General features: G+C 33.5%; 1 protein-coding gene across 1 annotated transcript; it reads right to left on the reverse strand.

Moving 5' to 3' along the window:
• Positions 1-7,036: 7,036 nt before the first annotated feature.
• Positions 7,037-12,004, reverse strand: LOC119642229 (GPI mannosyltransferase 4). Its single transcript, XM_038041289.1, has 2 exons — positions 11,537-12,004; positions 7,037-11,484 (listed from the first exon to the last, which is right to left on the reverse strand). Exons 1-2 carry the CDS (start codon positions 11,709-11,711, stop codon positions 9,551-9,553), a joined length of 2,109 nt encoding a protein of 702 aa, XP_037897217.1. The 5' UTR covers positions 11,712-12,004; the 3' UTR covers positions 7,037-9,550.
• Between the last annotated feature and the right edge of the window lie 6,118 nt (positions 12,005-18,122).

The raw sequence follows: 18,122 nt of genomic DNA on the forward strand, positions 1-18,122 counted from the left end.
ATTTACATAAATATAAAATTATTGCTTATGTGAACTTCTCCAAATTCTACAGTTCTTTTCTTTTTTTTTCAATTGCTATTAAAAAAAAAAAAAAAAACATTCGTTCAATAAATAGAGAACACAATACTGAATAATTAACAGCTCATAAGCAAATTATGTTCGCCTTAAAACGGGGAAATCTAATATACTATAATATATACATATGTATACATCTTTGATGATTTTATTCCACGTTCAGTTCAAGTTTCTACTTTTAGAAGTGGATTCAAGGCGATGACCACTCTTACAACTACTGCCATCGAATTTATGTGGTTTTCAGCCTTTATCTCCTTTCTTGCCTTAGATGATTTTCAAATTATAAGCGGGTATAAGCTTATTCTGCTTGTATATAATAGACCTAAAGTCTTAGATGGTGGTTATGAAAATCATTATACAATAATTGATTGCCATGTTTTCCATTAAATAAACAAGAAGTGCAAACATATCTAATAGTTTTCAAAAAAAAAATAAAAAAATATATATTTCAAATAATAGAGAATTATCATCAAATTTCTTTTTCATTTATAAATATTTACATATACAGCTGACATTGATAACGATCTAGTTTGCGTACGATATAAAAGAAAAGGTAACAAAAAAGAGTTGCGTTTGAATTTGTAAAAAAATTATTTCGCACGAAATTCTCGTTGATAATATAACGCTAGCCCCAGCGTTATAAAAAATCTTAGCGAAAGTATCAATATGCCGCACGGAATTACGGTTTACTTGACCATTTTTTTTTTTTAATAACAAAATCTCAAAGTTTATTGTATTAAATTATCAAAAATTTAAAAAACCTAATATTCCAGTGTCCTTATATGCCAAAGAAAATATTTCAGAAATTGAAAATAGATTTATATGTATGTACAAGTGTGTGTCGAACGAGGACGCTTGCATGTATTGTTAGGAAAACGAAATATACTATATAAAATTACAAAAAGAAAACAACAAATTAATAATATCAGAGTACGTATCTTTTCAAAAATAACAAAGAAATTGAAATTTATAAGTCCTTCTATTTAACCATATTTAAGCCAAATGTAAACAGAAATTAATTCTATCCGAAATCTTTTTCGATTCATGGCATTTTCCAATCTCTGAAATCTATATCCATAGAAAAATTGTTTGTAAAAAACTTTACAATACTCATCCGATTAATTCCAATGTGTCAAGTGGCATGTTTTACTTAACTAAACGTGCTTAATCTCAATGACTAGAAATGTTTTCTATTCGACTACATCGTCTTCTCTCAATTATTCTACGACCAATAATTGTAAGTTATGCACGATAATAAAAAGTTAGAGTTTGATGAATTTTATGAACGCGTACATTTAGGCCAATAAACTTTTTAGCATAATTTTTTACTGATGTCTTAAATGAAATTATAGAAAGTATTGAGACGTTTTGCCTTTTTTTCTATGGTGGAAAAATGCAAAATATTCTTTATAGTAATTAAATTAAGAAAAGCAAATTATATTTTTCTTAGGGCAACATTTCGACGCCTACCAATCGCCTTAATGACTACCGTAAGTCTTATTATGAATTGCTGTTAAATCAGTTGGCTAATAAAATAGGTTTCTAAGAGATTGATTAGACAATTTTACAGAAATATTCGGTTGCGACCGAATCTTTTACCTCCATCAGCGTTATCTTAGAAAAGATTGGAAGAAAGAAAAAGTATACAATAAATATGTACACCCTATAAAAATGGGTGGGCGTGTTTGGTTCTTTCCATTTTTGCAGAACGCTTTTGCGGAAATTTATATCGTGTATCTGTAGTAGTTCATGAGCAAGGAGCAAAAGACACGGGAAGCCTTGTCACTTTTGTTTGCGTGCACGTGTGGACTTTTTAGGCCTCTTCTTTGACCTGGTATAACCATTTTCAATAGGTGAATGTATACCACAGATACCACACAGTTTGACAGATAGAAACGTGCACGGACTAACAGGTGTATGGCTTTTGAAATTTGCTTCTGCGCGTTATAGAGATACCAAAATAGAATTAAATTTGGATATAAGAATGGAACATTACGTAGGCAACTTTTCTCATTTTGTGTTAGAGTATCAAGAGAGTGTACGTTCCAATTTCTGTGCATTTATATGCTGCAGTTTATGAGTAATGACCAAAAAACCTCTCAAATGACATGGTACATGGTAGGCGTATCTTTCGAACGATTTGAAGTCCCATTTTTAGGGCCAGGAGAATGCTTACAACAGACATTACACAGCCGGACGTACGGACATAAACCTATTCAGAATTTTATGTTGACCGAGTGTATATTCTTTTAAGCGGTTGAAGCTTCCTTCTGGGCGTTTGAAACGTTTTGATAAAATGAAATCCTCACTGATGAGTATAGAAATAAGCAAACATAACTTGCAGTTTATTTTCTAATTTGAAGACTGCACAATCGTAGGTGGAGATTTGTAGGATTTCTAAGAGTAAAGATAGGATAGGAACTTTCTTATATATGAGATAATAAATATTTTATTCAGATTAATTTATTGAACGTTCTTCTTCGAAGACATTTTATATATACTAGCATTTGTTTAGCATTAAGCGTTATTTTAACCTTTCGATTCCATTACAATTCTGTATCCCAGATTTCAATATATCCTAGAAATAAAGAGAATCTCCAAAGATGTCCTTCCAATATAAACTCAAATTAAACTTAAGCCAAGCTGTATCGAAACGAAAAACAGTTTTATTCATATAAGAAATAAACATACGAAGCTATGTAATAATAACTAGAACTACGTACTAAACCTTATAAACTAATTGTTGTCCGCTCCGTCTTTAGATGTTTTTAGATCTTTTTTAAATGTTTTTTAAATGTCTTTTTATATTTTTTTTCAACACACTGAACTGTTCTATAGAACAGTTCTACTTTAAAGGAAACACTTCATAACTATCATGTAAAGGTTCCTTTAAAGCAAACGACTTTCGTCACATCAAAAGAATTGAATATATTATTGAAGATACCTTCAGTTTATTAAATCCTCTCTGTTTGCTAATCCTAAATACTTTTTTGAGTTTGCTAATTCCAAAAGAAAAAAAGTCTTGAGGCACTAATAAATTGAATAAAAGGAAAATCTCTTGTCGCCCTACCTAATGGAGCCATCGCGGAAAAACTTAAAAGATTCTTCCCTATTAAACTAATGAACCAGACGTCTTGATATTAACTGATCTGTAATCACCCAAGCCCTAACTGATATTAGTTTGAGAAGTGTGGAATACACAATTAGAACATAAGATAAGGGAACATTTACTCGATGCAGAAGTAATGCAGCTCTTTAACAAATCTACCGACTGCGAAAAACAAAACCTCTATCGATCTCTTTCATTTGATAATGAAGCAGGGCATTAGAGCAAATGTTTGACGCTGTAACGGACCATGCAAAACTTTATTTTTCCAAGCTGTTTTAATGCTTTCCTTAAGATCCAAAATGGATCATTCGCCTATTCCTTTCTCCACGTAAAGCTCCATTGATGTTCGCGTGTAATCCTTCTAAGCCCTTATATTGGTAATCGTAAAATAAACTATATACTTCTCTGTTTTCCAAAAAATTATATATTAAGGCTATGAACTTCTTACAATTAAAGTTCATAAGGGCATGCGTTTCCACCGACAAGGGTGTCCCCCTATCATTTTTGTTTGAAAGTATTTACAAAACGCAATTTTAACGCGAAACGAAAACATACTTAAGCAAACTGTATGTTTAAAATATACTTAGCTTTGATCTACTTTCGATTGCTTTTCTAAGAACCAAGTAAATAGAAAGTGATTTTGATGCTTGAATACTTTGCCGCACTGCCATAAGCATTGTTCTTGAACAAAATAGCATTAAGGAATTCAAGCCCGTAATAGAACGTGAATCTATTCCTACCGCTAAAGTAATTATCGGACGCCGCCAGTAGGCGTGTGTTTGAAAGGAAGAACAGAACTAAAATCGTTTGGAACACGATGGCAAACAATTTTATACATATTTTTAAAGATCTCTAATACCTATTTTTGCTTCTTATCAGACACAAAGAATATTAACACAAGTACGAATAGAGCACCTTACAATCTCGTGCGTTCGGGTACATGCCTAATTCAATGCTATAAAAGTAAAATAAAATTACCATAGTGGACCAACATTAAATATCCTCCACTTTGCTTGATAGTTATACATATAGAGACCTTTCAAAAACGGGTTTTATGTGGAAAGCTGTCGAAAAAGTGGACCGATCCGAACCTTAGGCCAAAATACGTTTGTACACGAAATTTCATATATCTGAAAAGCTTGCGACATGTAGTTTGAACATAAGCATACAAGAAGGAGAGATGGTCAGACGGACAGATGAGCATACATCGGTATAATAAAAAATGAACTTATCTCACGTCCTTCTGGCACACCTTACGTGGTGTAGAGCGAAAAAAAATGAAAAAATTTATTATAATAGTAGTGAATAATGAACAAACGAATGAATGAAAAACAGAGCAAATCATAATTGGTTAAGTAGGTTAAAATTAATTGTAAAATGAAGGGTATATTAAAATGAGCTAAAGATAAAACAAAAAATTATCTCATAATTCCCTGGATTTTCCAGTTATTAAAAACTAATGACTAACAGCTGGTATGCAATACAAATCAACTAAAAAAAGAAGCCCTCCGGGCTGCAGACACTAATTTAAAATAAAATTATCAGCTCACCTTATAACTCCTTATATTTATTATTATATTTTAATTAAAATTTAATGCAAAGTAAAAACAAAAAATCAATTAAAATGAGCAAATATAAGCTGTAATTGCGTTATGAAATTTTAAGGCAATAACTTTAAGAATTTAATATAGAAATGATAAACTTTTTTCTTTAAAATTTTTATTAATTATTAAACGAAGGAAAAATATTAATTACGATGTAATAAAGTTTACATAACTATAAACAATACAATAACTAAAAGAGCATTAGTACCTATCTAAGAATAAGCATTTACTAAAAACATTTAAAACTAAATGATGGACTAGCATTTCTAAGAACATCGCATACGCGCGTTTCATTTAAAAATAGTAAGAATGTATTTCATTTTCATTTCAAGTTAAAGTAATAAAAAAATGGAAAGTTCGCTTTAAAGCGATTCTCAATAGCCACTACTCGCATGCAAATGTATATAACATACAAAGAATGTCATTAATTGATAGCGTATGTCTAGTTAAATAATTTTTACGTCTAATTTCTTGATATTTCCTAACATTCACAATCAATGTTAAAACGATGTCTGCTAGAAAGATGTTAGAAGTTAGCTCATATTTTCACAGTTAATGTACAACGCCGAAGAAACAACAAATGGTAGACGGTCCAACATTGTTGAGTACTTTTAAAATGAGCAGGGCAGACAAAAGAACATCGCTGAGGGTCTAATAGACGCTTCTCCCTGCTATGTCTGTAGCGAGCAGCCGAAATTACCAAGTCTGCGTTCGCGGGTTCAAATCTCAATGCGGTTGAATTTACCTTAGTTACAGCTAGAGAGAATGCTCAGCCGACAAAGGCATAACTCTTACCGATTATACACGCAATCACTAAGGGGCTAAGGCCGCTTACCTATCACTTTCTTTTTCCTCACTTTTTTCTGATAACCACAGTCTTACACGAGTAGGTCACATCTCCCAATTGATCAACCAAAAACAAAAAAAAAATATATGGAATTCACATCATGCGGCGACGTGTACACCCTACGCTGTAGATAACGCAACAGTTATTTTACCGTGAACCAAATTAAAAAATAAAAATCAAATACTTACAAAAGAAAAAAAAAAAGCTAAAACACTATAGTAGGCCACGGTGTCCATTAAATACCCTATACCACTCCGCAGACGTTCGCATAATGATTTCTTAAAGTAGGGCATGATAAGGAGAGTGTCTGAAAAAGTGGTTCGTTCCATTTTCAACATTGTTCGTCCTTGGTACGGAATAAATCAGTGTCCTAAATTTCAAAGAAATATCTCGAGTAGAGCGACTTGTAGTCTCACCGCAAGAAAATAGGACAGATAGATAGACAGACAAGCTTAAACCCATTTAGAAAGTAATGCTGAAACAATCGGTATAAAAAAAGAAAGGTCTTTCTCAACTACTTTTGAGTGTTTTGCGTGCATTTGTTTTACCACAATTGACGTAGGGTATTAAAAAAAACACAATAAACTAATATATATTTTTTCCTTAAATTTTGTTAAGTGCAAAAATAATTTTCATTTAGAATTATTTATTTAATTATTTAACCTGTATTTTCAAAAAGTAAAACATTTCTTCTCATCAGTTTTATTAAATATTATATTAATTATATTACATGAAAAAGAGAAGCAAAAAACAAGAAAAGAAAAGAAAAACAAAAACAAATGGGACATAATTATGGACACTTCAAGTAACCACCTAAACATATAAATTTTAAGAATTTTAAATAAAAATTGCATTTTCATTTTTAATTCAAATTTAATTCTGTATAATCGAAATTCAAGACATAAGCTACATAAATAATACAAAAGTATATAAACAGATATATATCATTGCCTCTTCAAATATTATAAAAAATTAACATTATCAAAAACTTAAGTGTGTATTAAAATATTTAATCAAACTTTACTTTAAAGAAGAAAAATGCATTCAAAAAAAAGAAAAAACCTTAATTGTATATACAATTCTTTTAAAACTTAAATACAAAAGCGAGTTTCATTGAAAAGATATTAATTCTCCATGCATAGGGAAGAGCGGCCTCCTTTTCCTCCCTTGCTTTCCACTCGTCTCCCTACGCAAAGCAAAAATTCTGAATTTTAGTAGTTACTGTACTACAAAGTATAAACTAGTTGAAACTAAGTTGAACACAGGGAAACAAGCAAAGCGGACAGACGAACAGATAAACTTAGATCGATTCAGAAAGTAATTCTGGGTCTGGGTTAGTGAAGGTCAAACAGGAAAACTCCTTGCTCACTGAATTTAGGAAAGTAGAGCAAATATTTGAGTTTAGGCCCCTAACATTTTGGTAAATGAAAGTTACTGGGCCTAAATAAACATTTAGTTTTTTGAGGGTGGAAGAGCTACCTAGTATTACAGAGTCGGTACCAAAGAACGAATTCCTTAATTAAGGATCCAACTGACCAGAATCGTTTGTTTAGGAAAATTTCCATATATTCAGTCGGAACTAAATCTTTAAAAAACGAGATAGTTCTAGGTTGAGATGGAACCAATTTAATAATGCTTACACGCTTCAGACGGATAGGACCTTTGCAGCCAGATAAATATTTATGTAATCCGCGGAGGTGCCTGACGCCAGTCTTGACACGAATATAGCTTTTCTCAGGGGTACTGCCGACAAGCAGACGTCATTCCTACTAGAGACAACAGAATTTGCAGGTAGAGAGTTTTAAGAGTTTTGAGTTGGGGAGAATGTAGCGGGGACGACCACAATTGAACGTGGAGCTTGCGCGATTTGGACAGCATCGTAACCAGCAGACACCCCCGAGCAGCCAGGGGGAGAGGCGGATTTGTTATTTTTATTATATATTGTTTCGGAGATGTACACAGAGTATTCTGAACGGCACCACTGGGAGGAGATACACTTTCCACTTCAGAATAGCTAGAACGATGGGGCTAACGATAGCGCAAATGCTATGAAAATGAAGGTGAAGTACACTAGCGTTGGTCTTTTACAGGCTGGAGCAGAAGACGAGTGCCACCCAACGAACATTGCCGTGAGTTTTTCAAACCTTCCACACAAAGTCACGAGATTTTTGCCTAATTCAGAAAAGTGACTCCTTGTTTGCGGGAAAGTTTAGAAAAGTGAATATCCCGCTTCCTACAATTGGCTATTACCAACGTAATCCTTTCGAAAGATCTAAAGGTAACAAGCAATCAATCATTCAGAAACGCGGTCCGTTTTTGGTCGACATGATGTAGTAAAACACTCCATATCAAAAAGTAACAGAAAAGAGATTGAAGAGGGAAAGGACAGAGATTGTGAAAAAAAAAAACTAAAAAGTTTGTCTCACACAAAAGTTATCTCTCAAAACTAGACATTAAATAAATAAATAAATAAAACTTATTACGGAGAGTATGAAATGCTGATCATGAAAAGCAAAATGAACACCACAACAGAACGATGAATATAATTCACTTAATTTCAACGACTTTTATAGTTTATAATTAGATTATTCTTTAAAGGCGTATAAAGCTATATGACGTTAAGACAAAAAATTTCAAACTTTTTTCGCATAAAGTAAAACTGCACGTCTAAAACCCGCGCGCAGAGTTGCCAAACTTGACATTGGTACACTATAATAATAGGTAGACGCGATCAATTTTTGTAGTGGTATCACGGCATCGCCCATAGAATGTGCATCCAAATTTTTGTACAATAAGTGCTATAGTTAAGGAGTAACGAGCAAGTAACCAATATTGTATTTCTTTTGAAAAACAGAGCTGTTCACAGTTTACGTAGCGCCGTGAACGTGTCCTTCGTGTATTGAAAAGGATAGTTTAATATTTACAGCGTACAACAGACATTACATAAAGTGGCGGACGGAGATGCTTATATCGATTCAGAATTTGATGCTGATCAAGAATATATTACTTACTTTGTGAAGTCTCTGAAGCTTCCTTCAGTAATGAGTATAAAGTTGTCATAATTTGTTTTTTCAATTCATACTTAATTAGTGCTGGTTTCTGAATGGGGTTTTGCTTGATTTTTTTTTTTTTTTTTTGTGAAAACCGTAAAACTTTAGGATAAACAGAGAGAATAAGTTATAACCTACAGCGGAATTATCTTAACTTATAACAACTCTGGTTAATTTTATAAAAAAAAGTTAATCGAATGTTTTTATTGACAATGTCCCTGGTTTACTTCAGCCTACCATTTGTGAAACTTCTTCGTGCAATTGTGAAATTGCTTTGATTTTTCGCTAAAAGCCGTTAGCTGGTTTTTTCCTTTACTTGGTTTATAAAAAAATATACCGTTTCTTAAGTAGACAGAGAACAGAGATGCTTTCAATAAATAGTGCAAAACACCGTGCCAATTCTGTTAAATGACAATAAATGAATAAAAGCACCGTACCATTTCTTTTAAATGAGAATAAATGATGGAAAAGCACCGTACAATCACGTAAGACCAGCTCGCTAACAAATTGAAAAATTAGGAGTATTAATGCAAATGGATGTTATTCCTCATCACTGTGATACATAAAAAAAAAAAAAATAAAATCAAGTTCGAAAAACCGAAAGTAAATTTACCGCGCCCATCAGATACACCGAGTCAACAGAGCTAACAAAAAACTCTTAAAGCCCAAGAATTAATTGTCTTTTTCTTTAGCAAGCACATCATTAGAAATATATTTTAAAAATATTTTCCTTTTAAATAAGCAATAAAATTTTACAAAAATGTATCTTAAATCACAAATTGATATAAGTAGTAATATTTCAATTTATTAGCATAAATATAAAGAAAGATAGACTAGATGTTGTTTTCATGGCACACACACCATCTTATTTAATTTGGACATAACATTTTTCATTCTTTTTGAATTTCCCCAATTTAACATTATTCCAACGTTTCAATTTAAATTCGTACAAAGCTAAACCGAATTGATGCACAAATGATGAAAACTGTTGCATTATATAAGCGAAATTTAAGGCTGGATCTTGCTCTATAAAACAAGTACCTTCCAAATTCTCATTGATCCAATGGGGCGGATCAATTTTACATGGATGCCTAGCGAAAGCATTAGGGAAAGCTTCAGTTGACAGATGAGGATAGAAAATTCGTTTAAGATCATATTGAAAGAAAGTGGCGTTTATCTGTGACAAAGCATAATTAAGATCGCCGCTTAGAGAAGTGGGTATAGCCAAAAACGTGCGATAATGTAATTTTTTAGTTTCCTTTTTCACCTCACAATTGGAAGTAATTAGTATCAGCTTTTCCAACAATTGTCCCAAATCCAAGTTGCCATACTCATAAACGTAGAAATCTTTTAAACGTTTGAAACGCTGACCGGTTTCACGATTGAAATGTATTTGCTGAGAACTGGGCAAATTAATAAAGGTTAATGGCAGGCTATACATGTGCGAAGTAATCAAGTGTAAATGTTGATTATCTGGTTTCATTTTGACTGCTTGCTCAAAATGTTGGGCCAAAGGAAATACTCCGGCTTGGTGTATAAAACCAAAAAATACCGTAAGTAAAATGTTCGCAATATACCAAAATCTTAGAATTTGTTTTGAGGAAGCTTTCGTACACAAAATATTCTGATAAAGCCATCTAAGCAAACTGTGTTCGCTACGAAAAGGATATTGACTGCAGAAGCCTGTCATTAGTTTGGGAGCGTGTAAAATTATTATTGGAAAGCTTAATGGTATAAGAAATCTGGGCTCTTGATGATTAATAAGCGATAAAAAAAACAAAGGTACAAACATTGAGGCTGACATTAAGCCAGCAATACTCTGAACTCTAGGCAAAGCCTGATACTCGCCACGAAAAAACCGTATCATTAATTGACCGAATGTAGCTAAAGCTATTACACCTAATACACCATAAAGTAATGGCATATTAATAAGTAAATGTATGTACCGAGGATGTAAACCATGCTGAGCTGTTTTCCCAGAGTCCAAGTTATATTTAATGAAATTCCAAGGCGTAAATATAAAATTATTTATATCAACATTCATCATATGTATCTCCCCAGCTGTTAAATAACGATAATATAAGGAATCGCAGATAATGAAGAAAACTGTAGCAGGTATAGCACTCAAGCAAAATAAAAGCATACGTAAATGGAAATGCACAAAGGTAACCGCTTTGGATCCCATGCCTCTTAAAAGCCAAAAGAAAACCATTGGAGCTCCGAATAAAAAAAAAGTTGGACGGTTAAATACTCCAGTTACACACAAGGAAGCCATTATAAAGAGGCGATTGAAATTGTGAGAGGGTAAAGAGTTTTTTAACTTCCATATCTTTACACGTTCTCCAATGGACGAAGCCTTATCATATTTCTCTTCCAAGTATTCCTTTTTATAAACCAACGTATTAGTAGTAATCATACACTCCGCCACAAAATATAACAGCAAAGAGCATAAAGTCATCTCAATGGTATTGGAAAAGGTGTGAGTGCCGAAAACCAACATCACCCAACTGCTTCCCATCGTTAACAAACGAATTTCATGTTTGAGACCATACAAACGACAAACTTTGTATAAGGACCAATCATTCAAATATGATACGATGCAATATATCAAGCGAGGAAAAACCAAAAAGGTATAGCTCCAAAGTATGTCCTTCCTAAAATAGTACTTGATATAAACAGCAACAACTTCCAGAACACTGCAGGGAATACGTAGTAAAAGAAACTGCAGCGTCATGCTTCGCATAGGCATTGTATTGTTAAATTCCCAGGTACGCACATGTTCCAATTGAAAATGGTCCCCTAATAATAGCATATTTCTTAAGAAATTCATTATTGGAATTCAATTTCGTACCATTTATAATCTCCACACTTTGAAAGTGCTCGTCGGGATGCACATATCCAAGCTGAGGTATGAATACCAGAACCATTCGCAAAACAGCGAAAAATAAATAAGTGCTCCAGTTTTCGTCAGTGCTTGGACGTTGTTTCTTTCGCCACACGTTATTAATATTATTTATAAATTTCATTATATTCTATTATTTTTTTTTTTTGGTTTGTTGAGTGGAGATGGACTAAGCCAATAGATTATCATAGTAAAAGCAACGTCATCAATATATATTTTTTCTAGTGCATTCAAAAAATTGAATTTTCGTATCGAAAAAAATCAGGAGAAAATGATTGTGGTCATTTAATTATTTTATTTACTTTAAAATTGTTTTTTTCTATTTTATTTTTCTCCCAATTTCTATATTTATTGCAGGTGGCAAGTAACTGAAAGAATAACTGCTGAGCAAGTCTGCAACTGGCAGCAATTCTATTAAATTGAAAGAGTAACTGCGGAGCTAGTGAGCAACTCAATTCTATTAAATTAAATCAAACCAAAAACAGCTGTGCTTACATGGTTGCAATATTATTAATTTGTGATAAAAAACTGTGTACAGTATGGCAACACTCCGCGCGTGTTATAGTCGCGTTTTAATTCTGTGGAAGAAACATTTCAAATTTATAACGTATTTCTTGCTTTTCGGCTTTATTCGTGTCTAAAGCATAGAAATTCTTTAAAAGTATATTATTATTATTATTATTTTAATTTTAGACTAATGAATTGAATTCTTAGACTAAAAAAAGAGACATTGAGCACTAGCAACACAGGCTATCGGCTATGTTGTATAAAATGCGTAATTTAACTTATATGATATATTAATCTTTTATATGGAAAATTCATTTTGGTTTAGTGCAGTCAACAATTAGAGCTCTTTTCCTATTAATCTTTCTTTACTGTTTGTTTGGCTTTCGGTCTCTTGTTACAGTGGAAAAAATGTGAGAAGTTTGCTTTAATTTGCTGAAAATCTTTCATGCAGGGAGAGCTCGTGTTGATGGGACAATTTTGTCCATCAAATATACTCCCAATGAAGCAATTCGGGCAATTCGCAATCACATCCTTCAACAGCTAAACGAGGAATTTGAAGAAATCGCGCGCGTTAAATCCAATCGCCTTTTCTATAAATTAAATCCCACATTTCAATTCAAACCCTTTTCTGTATCTTCTTTTAATTCCTGGGAAATCAAAATTCTTTATAGACTCATGAGTGGTCATACTTATGACAAAGTTTATTTAAAAATGATTCGCGCTATACCATGTGATGTTTGTGAAGTTTGCAATGTTGTTGAGTCTGCTGAGCATCTAATCTTCAGATGTCACAGGCTTTATGGCATTAGAGATTCCTTTAGCTTTTTCAAGTTATATGGCCGTCTCCTCGATCTCTTTGCAGTAAAAAATGTACGTCATCTCGGGGAACTAACTTTCTTTATTAGAAAAGCCATTTTATCCTTTTACAATTTTTCTTTTCCTCCTCTTTCCTTTTTTTTTTTTTTTTGTTTTTTCTTTTTTTGCGTTCAATCATTTTCAATTTCCATGACATTCCTTTTCGTTTTCAGCCAAAGTTTGCAACACTGTCTGACTTTCAAGGACTCAACAAGCACACTATACACACACACACACATACAATTACATTTAACATAATCACTCCAGTTATTACGGCCGCTCTTATTTTTTTGTTACGGTTTATACATAATCGTGACTAAAAATTACAACAGTTTATTATTTGGACATATAAGCCAGAAATTTATTGGCTTAGTCCATCTCTGTTCAACATACCAAAAAAAAAAAAAAAAACAAAATTTGCTGAAAATTTGTGCCGTGAAATTTTTAAGCTTTTTTATTCTTCTTTTTTTTCTTCATAAGCTCCTTTTGTTGTTTTCACTGGACATGAATTATTTATTTACACCACGTCGGGCGAAAACAGGCCCTAAATCTAAGCGATTCATTTTGTGTTGGCTGTGTGATCGTTTATGCAAAGTGTGCTGGTATTATCGGCGTGCTGCTGATGCAGTCCTTGACCCATCAAAAGGCTTACGATGGTCATGTCCTGACAGTAGAAAGCGAGACATAGATTTCTACAAACTCTTCACGGAGACGTGAAATTGTTTCTCAGATTTCAGAAAATATCTCCGCTCCTTGTCGGAGAAATCTGAAATAGTTAAGGCTAGGTTTGATGGGTGTCGTTATATTGAGCACTCATCTTCTTCTCCAGCTAGCAAAGTTACAATTCGCAGCGTAGGGTGTGTTGCGTCACCTCTGAGTTCTCCTAAGTCCGATTCGTTGGTGAAAGTCAGCGATTCCTCAAAGTCTACAAAGAACGATAGCGTTTCTGCTATTGTTGAGTCGGTCGGTAACAAAAAAGTTACAAATAAGCAGGAAAGTCCTTCTGGTTTGAGCTATGCTGAAGTGGCATGGGTATCTCTTCTCATTGGCGTCACTCAATCTATTCAGGCGTCATCGCCTAAGACTAATAATGAGAATAGTAAATCATCCTATCCCTCTGACTGTTCGAGTGTGAACGCTGGTCTCCAAACTGGGCACGTCACATAAGCTTTTCGTGCAAGTGTGGTTACCGCTTCTATATTCTCCCCATCTCCCATAATACTAACGCAGTAGCCCTTTGCCTTCAAAAATCTTAATATTTCGTCAGGCTCATTATCTCTTCTTTATCAAAATGTTAGAGGCCTAAATTCAAAAATTCGTTCCACTTTCCTAAATTCAGTAAGCACGGAGCTTTCCTGTTTGACCTTCACTAAAACTTGGTTAAACCCTTATCTACAGTCGTCGGAACTTCTCCATAATTCGTTTCAGGTTCTCAGAAATGATCGATTGTAACGCAATGGTGGTGGTGTTTGCGTAGTGGCCAAGTAATCTAAATCGATATAGTCACTGCGTTGGGTGACTTCAATTTGCCTCATGTAACTTGGTGTATTTCCTATCACAAGCATGATGGTTCGTTTAAACGTTTTGATGTTCTAAATCTAACTTTTTCAAATAAATATTGTGATATTTTACTGCTAAAATCTCATCCTTCACATATTATGCTTGATTTCTTAACTGGAAGTATTGAAAGTTTTCTGTGATCGCTCTACAATATATTAAATCTAGCTATTTCTGCATCTGTTCCGGTCAAGCAGTCCCGAACTCGAAACAGGTGTCCCCCGTGGTTTAATAAGACAAATAAATATTTCAAGAATAGAAAAAACACTCTTTTCAAAAAGTATTCGAAAAGTGGCTCTGCTTTCGACTATTTCGCTTACTCGGTGGCAAGGCATAGATTTAACTCCCTCAACCACCAATATTATTGCAGTTCACCAAATCCTCTCTGTTTGCTAATCCTAAATACTTTTTTAAAATTGTTAACTTAAAAAGAAAAATTTCCGCATATCCCTCGCATTTTTCTTTTAATGGCTCTGATTCCTCGGATGGTTTTGAAATCTCAAATCTCCTTGCTGAATACTTCCGACGAAACTTTACGGCTACTAATTCCGATTTATCAGCAAACTATCCTTATCCTATAACTAATTTGTTTCAATTTCCATTTTGGTTATTTCTATCCACAAGAGTGGAAGTAGACAATTTGTTGAGAACTACAGAGGCATAGCCAAGTTGAGTGTCTTGCGTAAGTTGTTCAAGCGAATTGTTACTCAGCATTTGGCTTTTGCCATTAACGTGTCTATTTCTCCACACCTACGGTCACCAATTTTTTAGAGTTTACTTGTCGTGTTTTCAAGGCTTTTTTTGGTGGCTCTCGCACTGATATAATATATATTGATTTAAGCAAAACATTTGATATAGTTAACCATAACTTACTTGTATTTAAACTCCAAGCCTCTGGCTTCATTTTCTATTTAGTGAAATAGATAAGCTCTTATCTGCACAATAGATCATTCAGTATCTTGTTTAACTTCATCACCTCGGATGAATTCCCCGTGACGTCTGGCGTACCTCAAGGCAACCACTTAGGTCCCATTTGATTTAGTTTATACATTAACGATCTTCCATCGGTGGTCAATTCCAGCCAGATCTTAATGTATGCTGATGATGTGAAACTGTTTTCTTCCTTCTCTGATGATTCGCAATCACATCAACTTCAAAGTGACTTGGATAATTTTGTTGCATGGTGCTCTTTGAATTTTCTGAAACTAAATCTGAGTAAATGTAAGAAGCTTTCTTCCTTAAGAAGAAAGTCATTCACTACTCAGTATTTCATTGATTTGCACAAGTTGGAGGACTTCGATTCGTTTACAGATTTAGGCGTTCCGTTTGACATTAGGCTGTACATGTGTTTGGTTAGACCTATACTCGAGTATGCCTCCGTCGTGTGCTCACCTTTATATAGATGCTATGTAGATTCAATTGAGTCTGTTCAAAAACAGTTCCTGCAATTTGCTCTTAGGAATTTGGATTGGGACCCAATTGCCTCTCTTCCCCGCTATGAAAATAAGGTGCTTATCCTTGAGAAACGTAGATTTGTTCTTTGGGTCTCCTTCTTAATCAAAATAATAAATGGTACTATTGACTCACACGCATTAATGTCCCTAACTGCTTCTCTGGGCACTTTATCTTTATTAAACTTAGTCAATACAATTATGAGCTGTTTAATCCGCTCAGAGTTGTTTGCAGAAGCCTAAACGATGTCTATCACTTATTCTCATTATCGGACTCTTTAAAGTCTATTAAAGCATCTTTGCTTAATATACACGATTTACCTATGTCGTACTTGAACTAGCATTTCATTCTTAATATCTCATTTCTTATTTATAATAATATTGTATTGGATCTGTTCTTGTTGCGTGTTTGCTTCTGTTCCAGCTGTGTACATGCTTTTTTTTCTTTGTTTTTATTTATTCACACATGAACTATTACTTCTAACTTTTTAACAAATTTTTAAACTTACTTGCCCATTATTATTCTTCTTTTCTTTCCTCTTTATTGTATACTAGTTTTAAAACAATTAGTATAAGATTTTCTATTAAGATGTACTGTAATTTTCTTTAGTTGAATTTCATGTATAAGTGAATAAATAAATAAATAAAATAAAAGTAAACGATCGTTCAAAGATTCGTGAATATGTTCCCTTGTTCAACGATTCGATATCTGCCCATTTTTCACACCGGACTTCAAACATTTTTTATCATATTTTATTGAATTTTTTATTTTAAACGTTATTTTATCAAATAAAATTTGAATATAGAGGACACCGCAGGGGTCAACGGCAGCGGAAGTGAATAAGAAGAGTTCTCACAAGCGGAAACAAGCGTACGGTTGAAAGACACCGTTGGGAACCCGCAATTGCAACTGCCAGAGTTAAAATGCCTTAATATGTAAAAAGTTTCTTTAAACCGTAGTTTTTCTTGTCCTTATTCACAAACGTCTTGCAGTTTCCGGATCTAAAAAAGCTGCAATGACTATTTTTGCTAATCATGACATTCTAGAAAGCCAACCTCCTAAAAAAACGAAACGTAGTTCGAAGAAAACTATCGAAGAAAATCAAACTTCTCAGAGTTCACGACGAATTACAGACCAGCAGAGAGGAACAACCTACTACTACTAAGCGTTCAAGAAACTTTACTATTTAGTTTTATAATCAAGAAAGTCAACATCCAGAATTTTACTATTCTTTATATACCGCGATAAAAGAAGCCAAAACAAAAGTAAAACCGCCAATACGGAGTGAGAGAGAGTGCCTCGTATGATGCAGGAAGACGTCTCACTTTTTAAAAAGTTTAAACAAAAGAGATTATATTCTACTATTACTATTACCCATAATAAAAACTAAGCATTCTCTCTACTCATGTATGAAAAACAGCTGTTAATTTAACATTCACCGTCGATAAATAACATCGATGAGAAAGAGCAATGTATATGAAAACCTGTCCTCGCTCAACAGCGTTGTCATTTACTCAAAGCGCGAAGAAGATTAACTCAGTCCGTTTGAATGTAACAATTAGTGGCGTTCGTTTCGCAGCCTCCAATATTGATATAGAAACCGTACTTCAACAACTAGGTTTCATTTATTTTAGACGGACTTGTTCTGTTTGAAGAAAATGTTAAAGTGCCTTGTAGTTAATTGGAAATGAACTGCAAATGAATTGGAATTAAAATTATATATGAACGTAAACGTAATCCTACGAATTAACATATGGATCATAGGGTTTCAAAAATTTCTTCATGGGATCGAATGTTATAGGTGATAAGAATGAAAAACATGGCCTTTTTCCAAGATCGTGTCAGTTTTCTTCTTACTATGGCCGTGAAATTACACAGATTACGGCCATGTTAATAATAATAATTATTAATAATTGATCAAAGAATATTTGCACCCATTTTTAAATTCCTATATTTTCGTGATTGTAACTTAAGCACAGAAATTATAGATCAAAGCGATCCGTAACAATAGACTTGGGAAAAATGTGAAAACTGGAGCACATAAAGAAAAACTAATGGTCAAAAAATACATCCTTCATCCCAACTTTTCTAAGCTTAAAAGATCGAAAAAATGATATTAATCCACACGGCAATTCTAACGTCAAGCGTGACATCCAATGTTTAA

This window comes from Glossina fuscipes, unplaced genomic scaffold, assembly GCF_014805625.2.
Source record: "Glossina fuscipes isolate IAEA_lab_2018 unplaced genomic scaffold, Yale_Gfus_2 221, whole genome shotgun sequence".
NCBI lineage: Eukaryota > Metazoa > Arthropoda > Insecta > Diptera > Glossinidae > Glossina > Glossina fuscipes.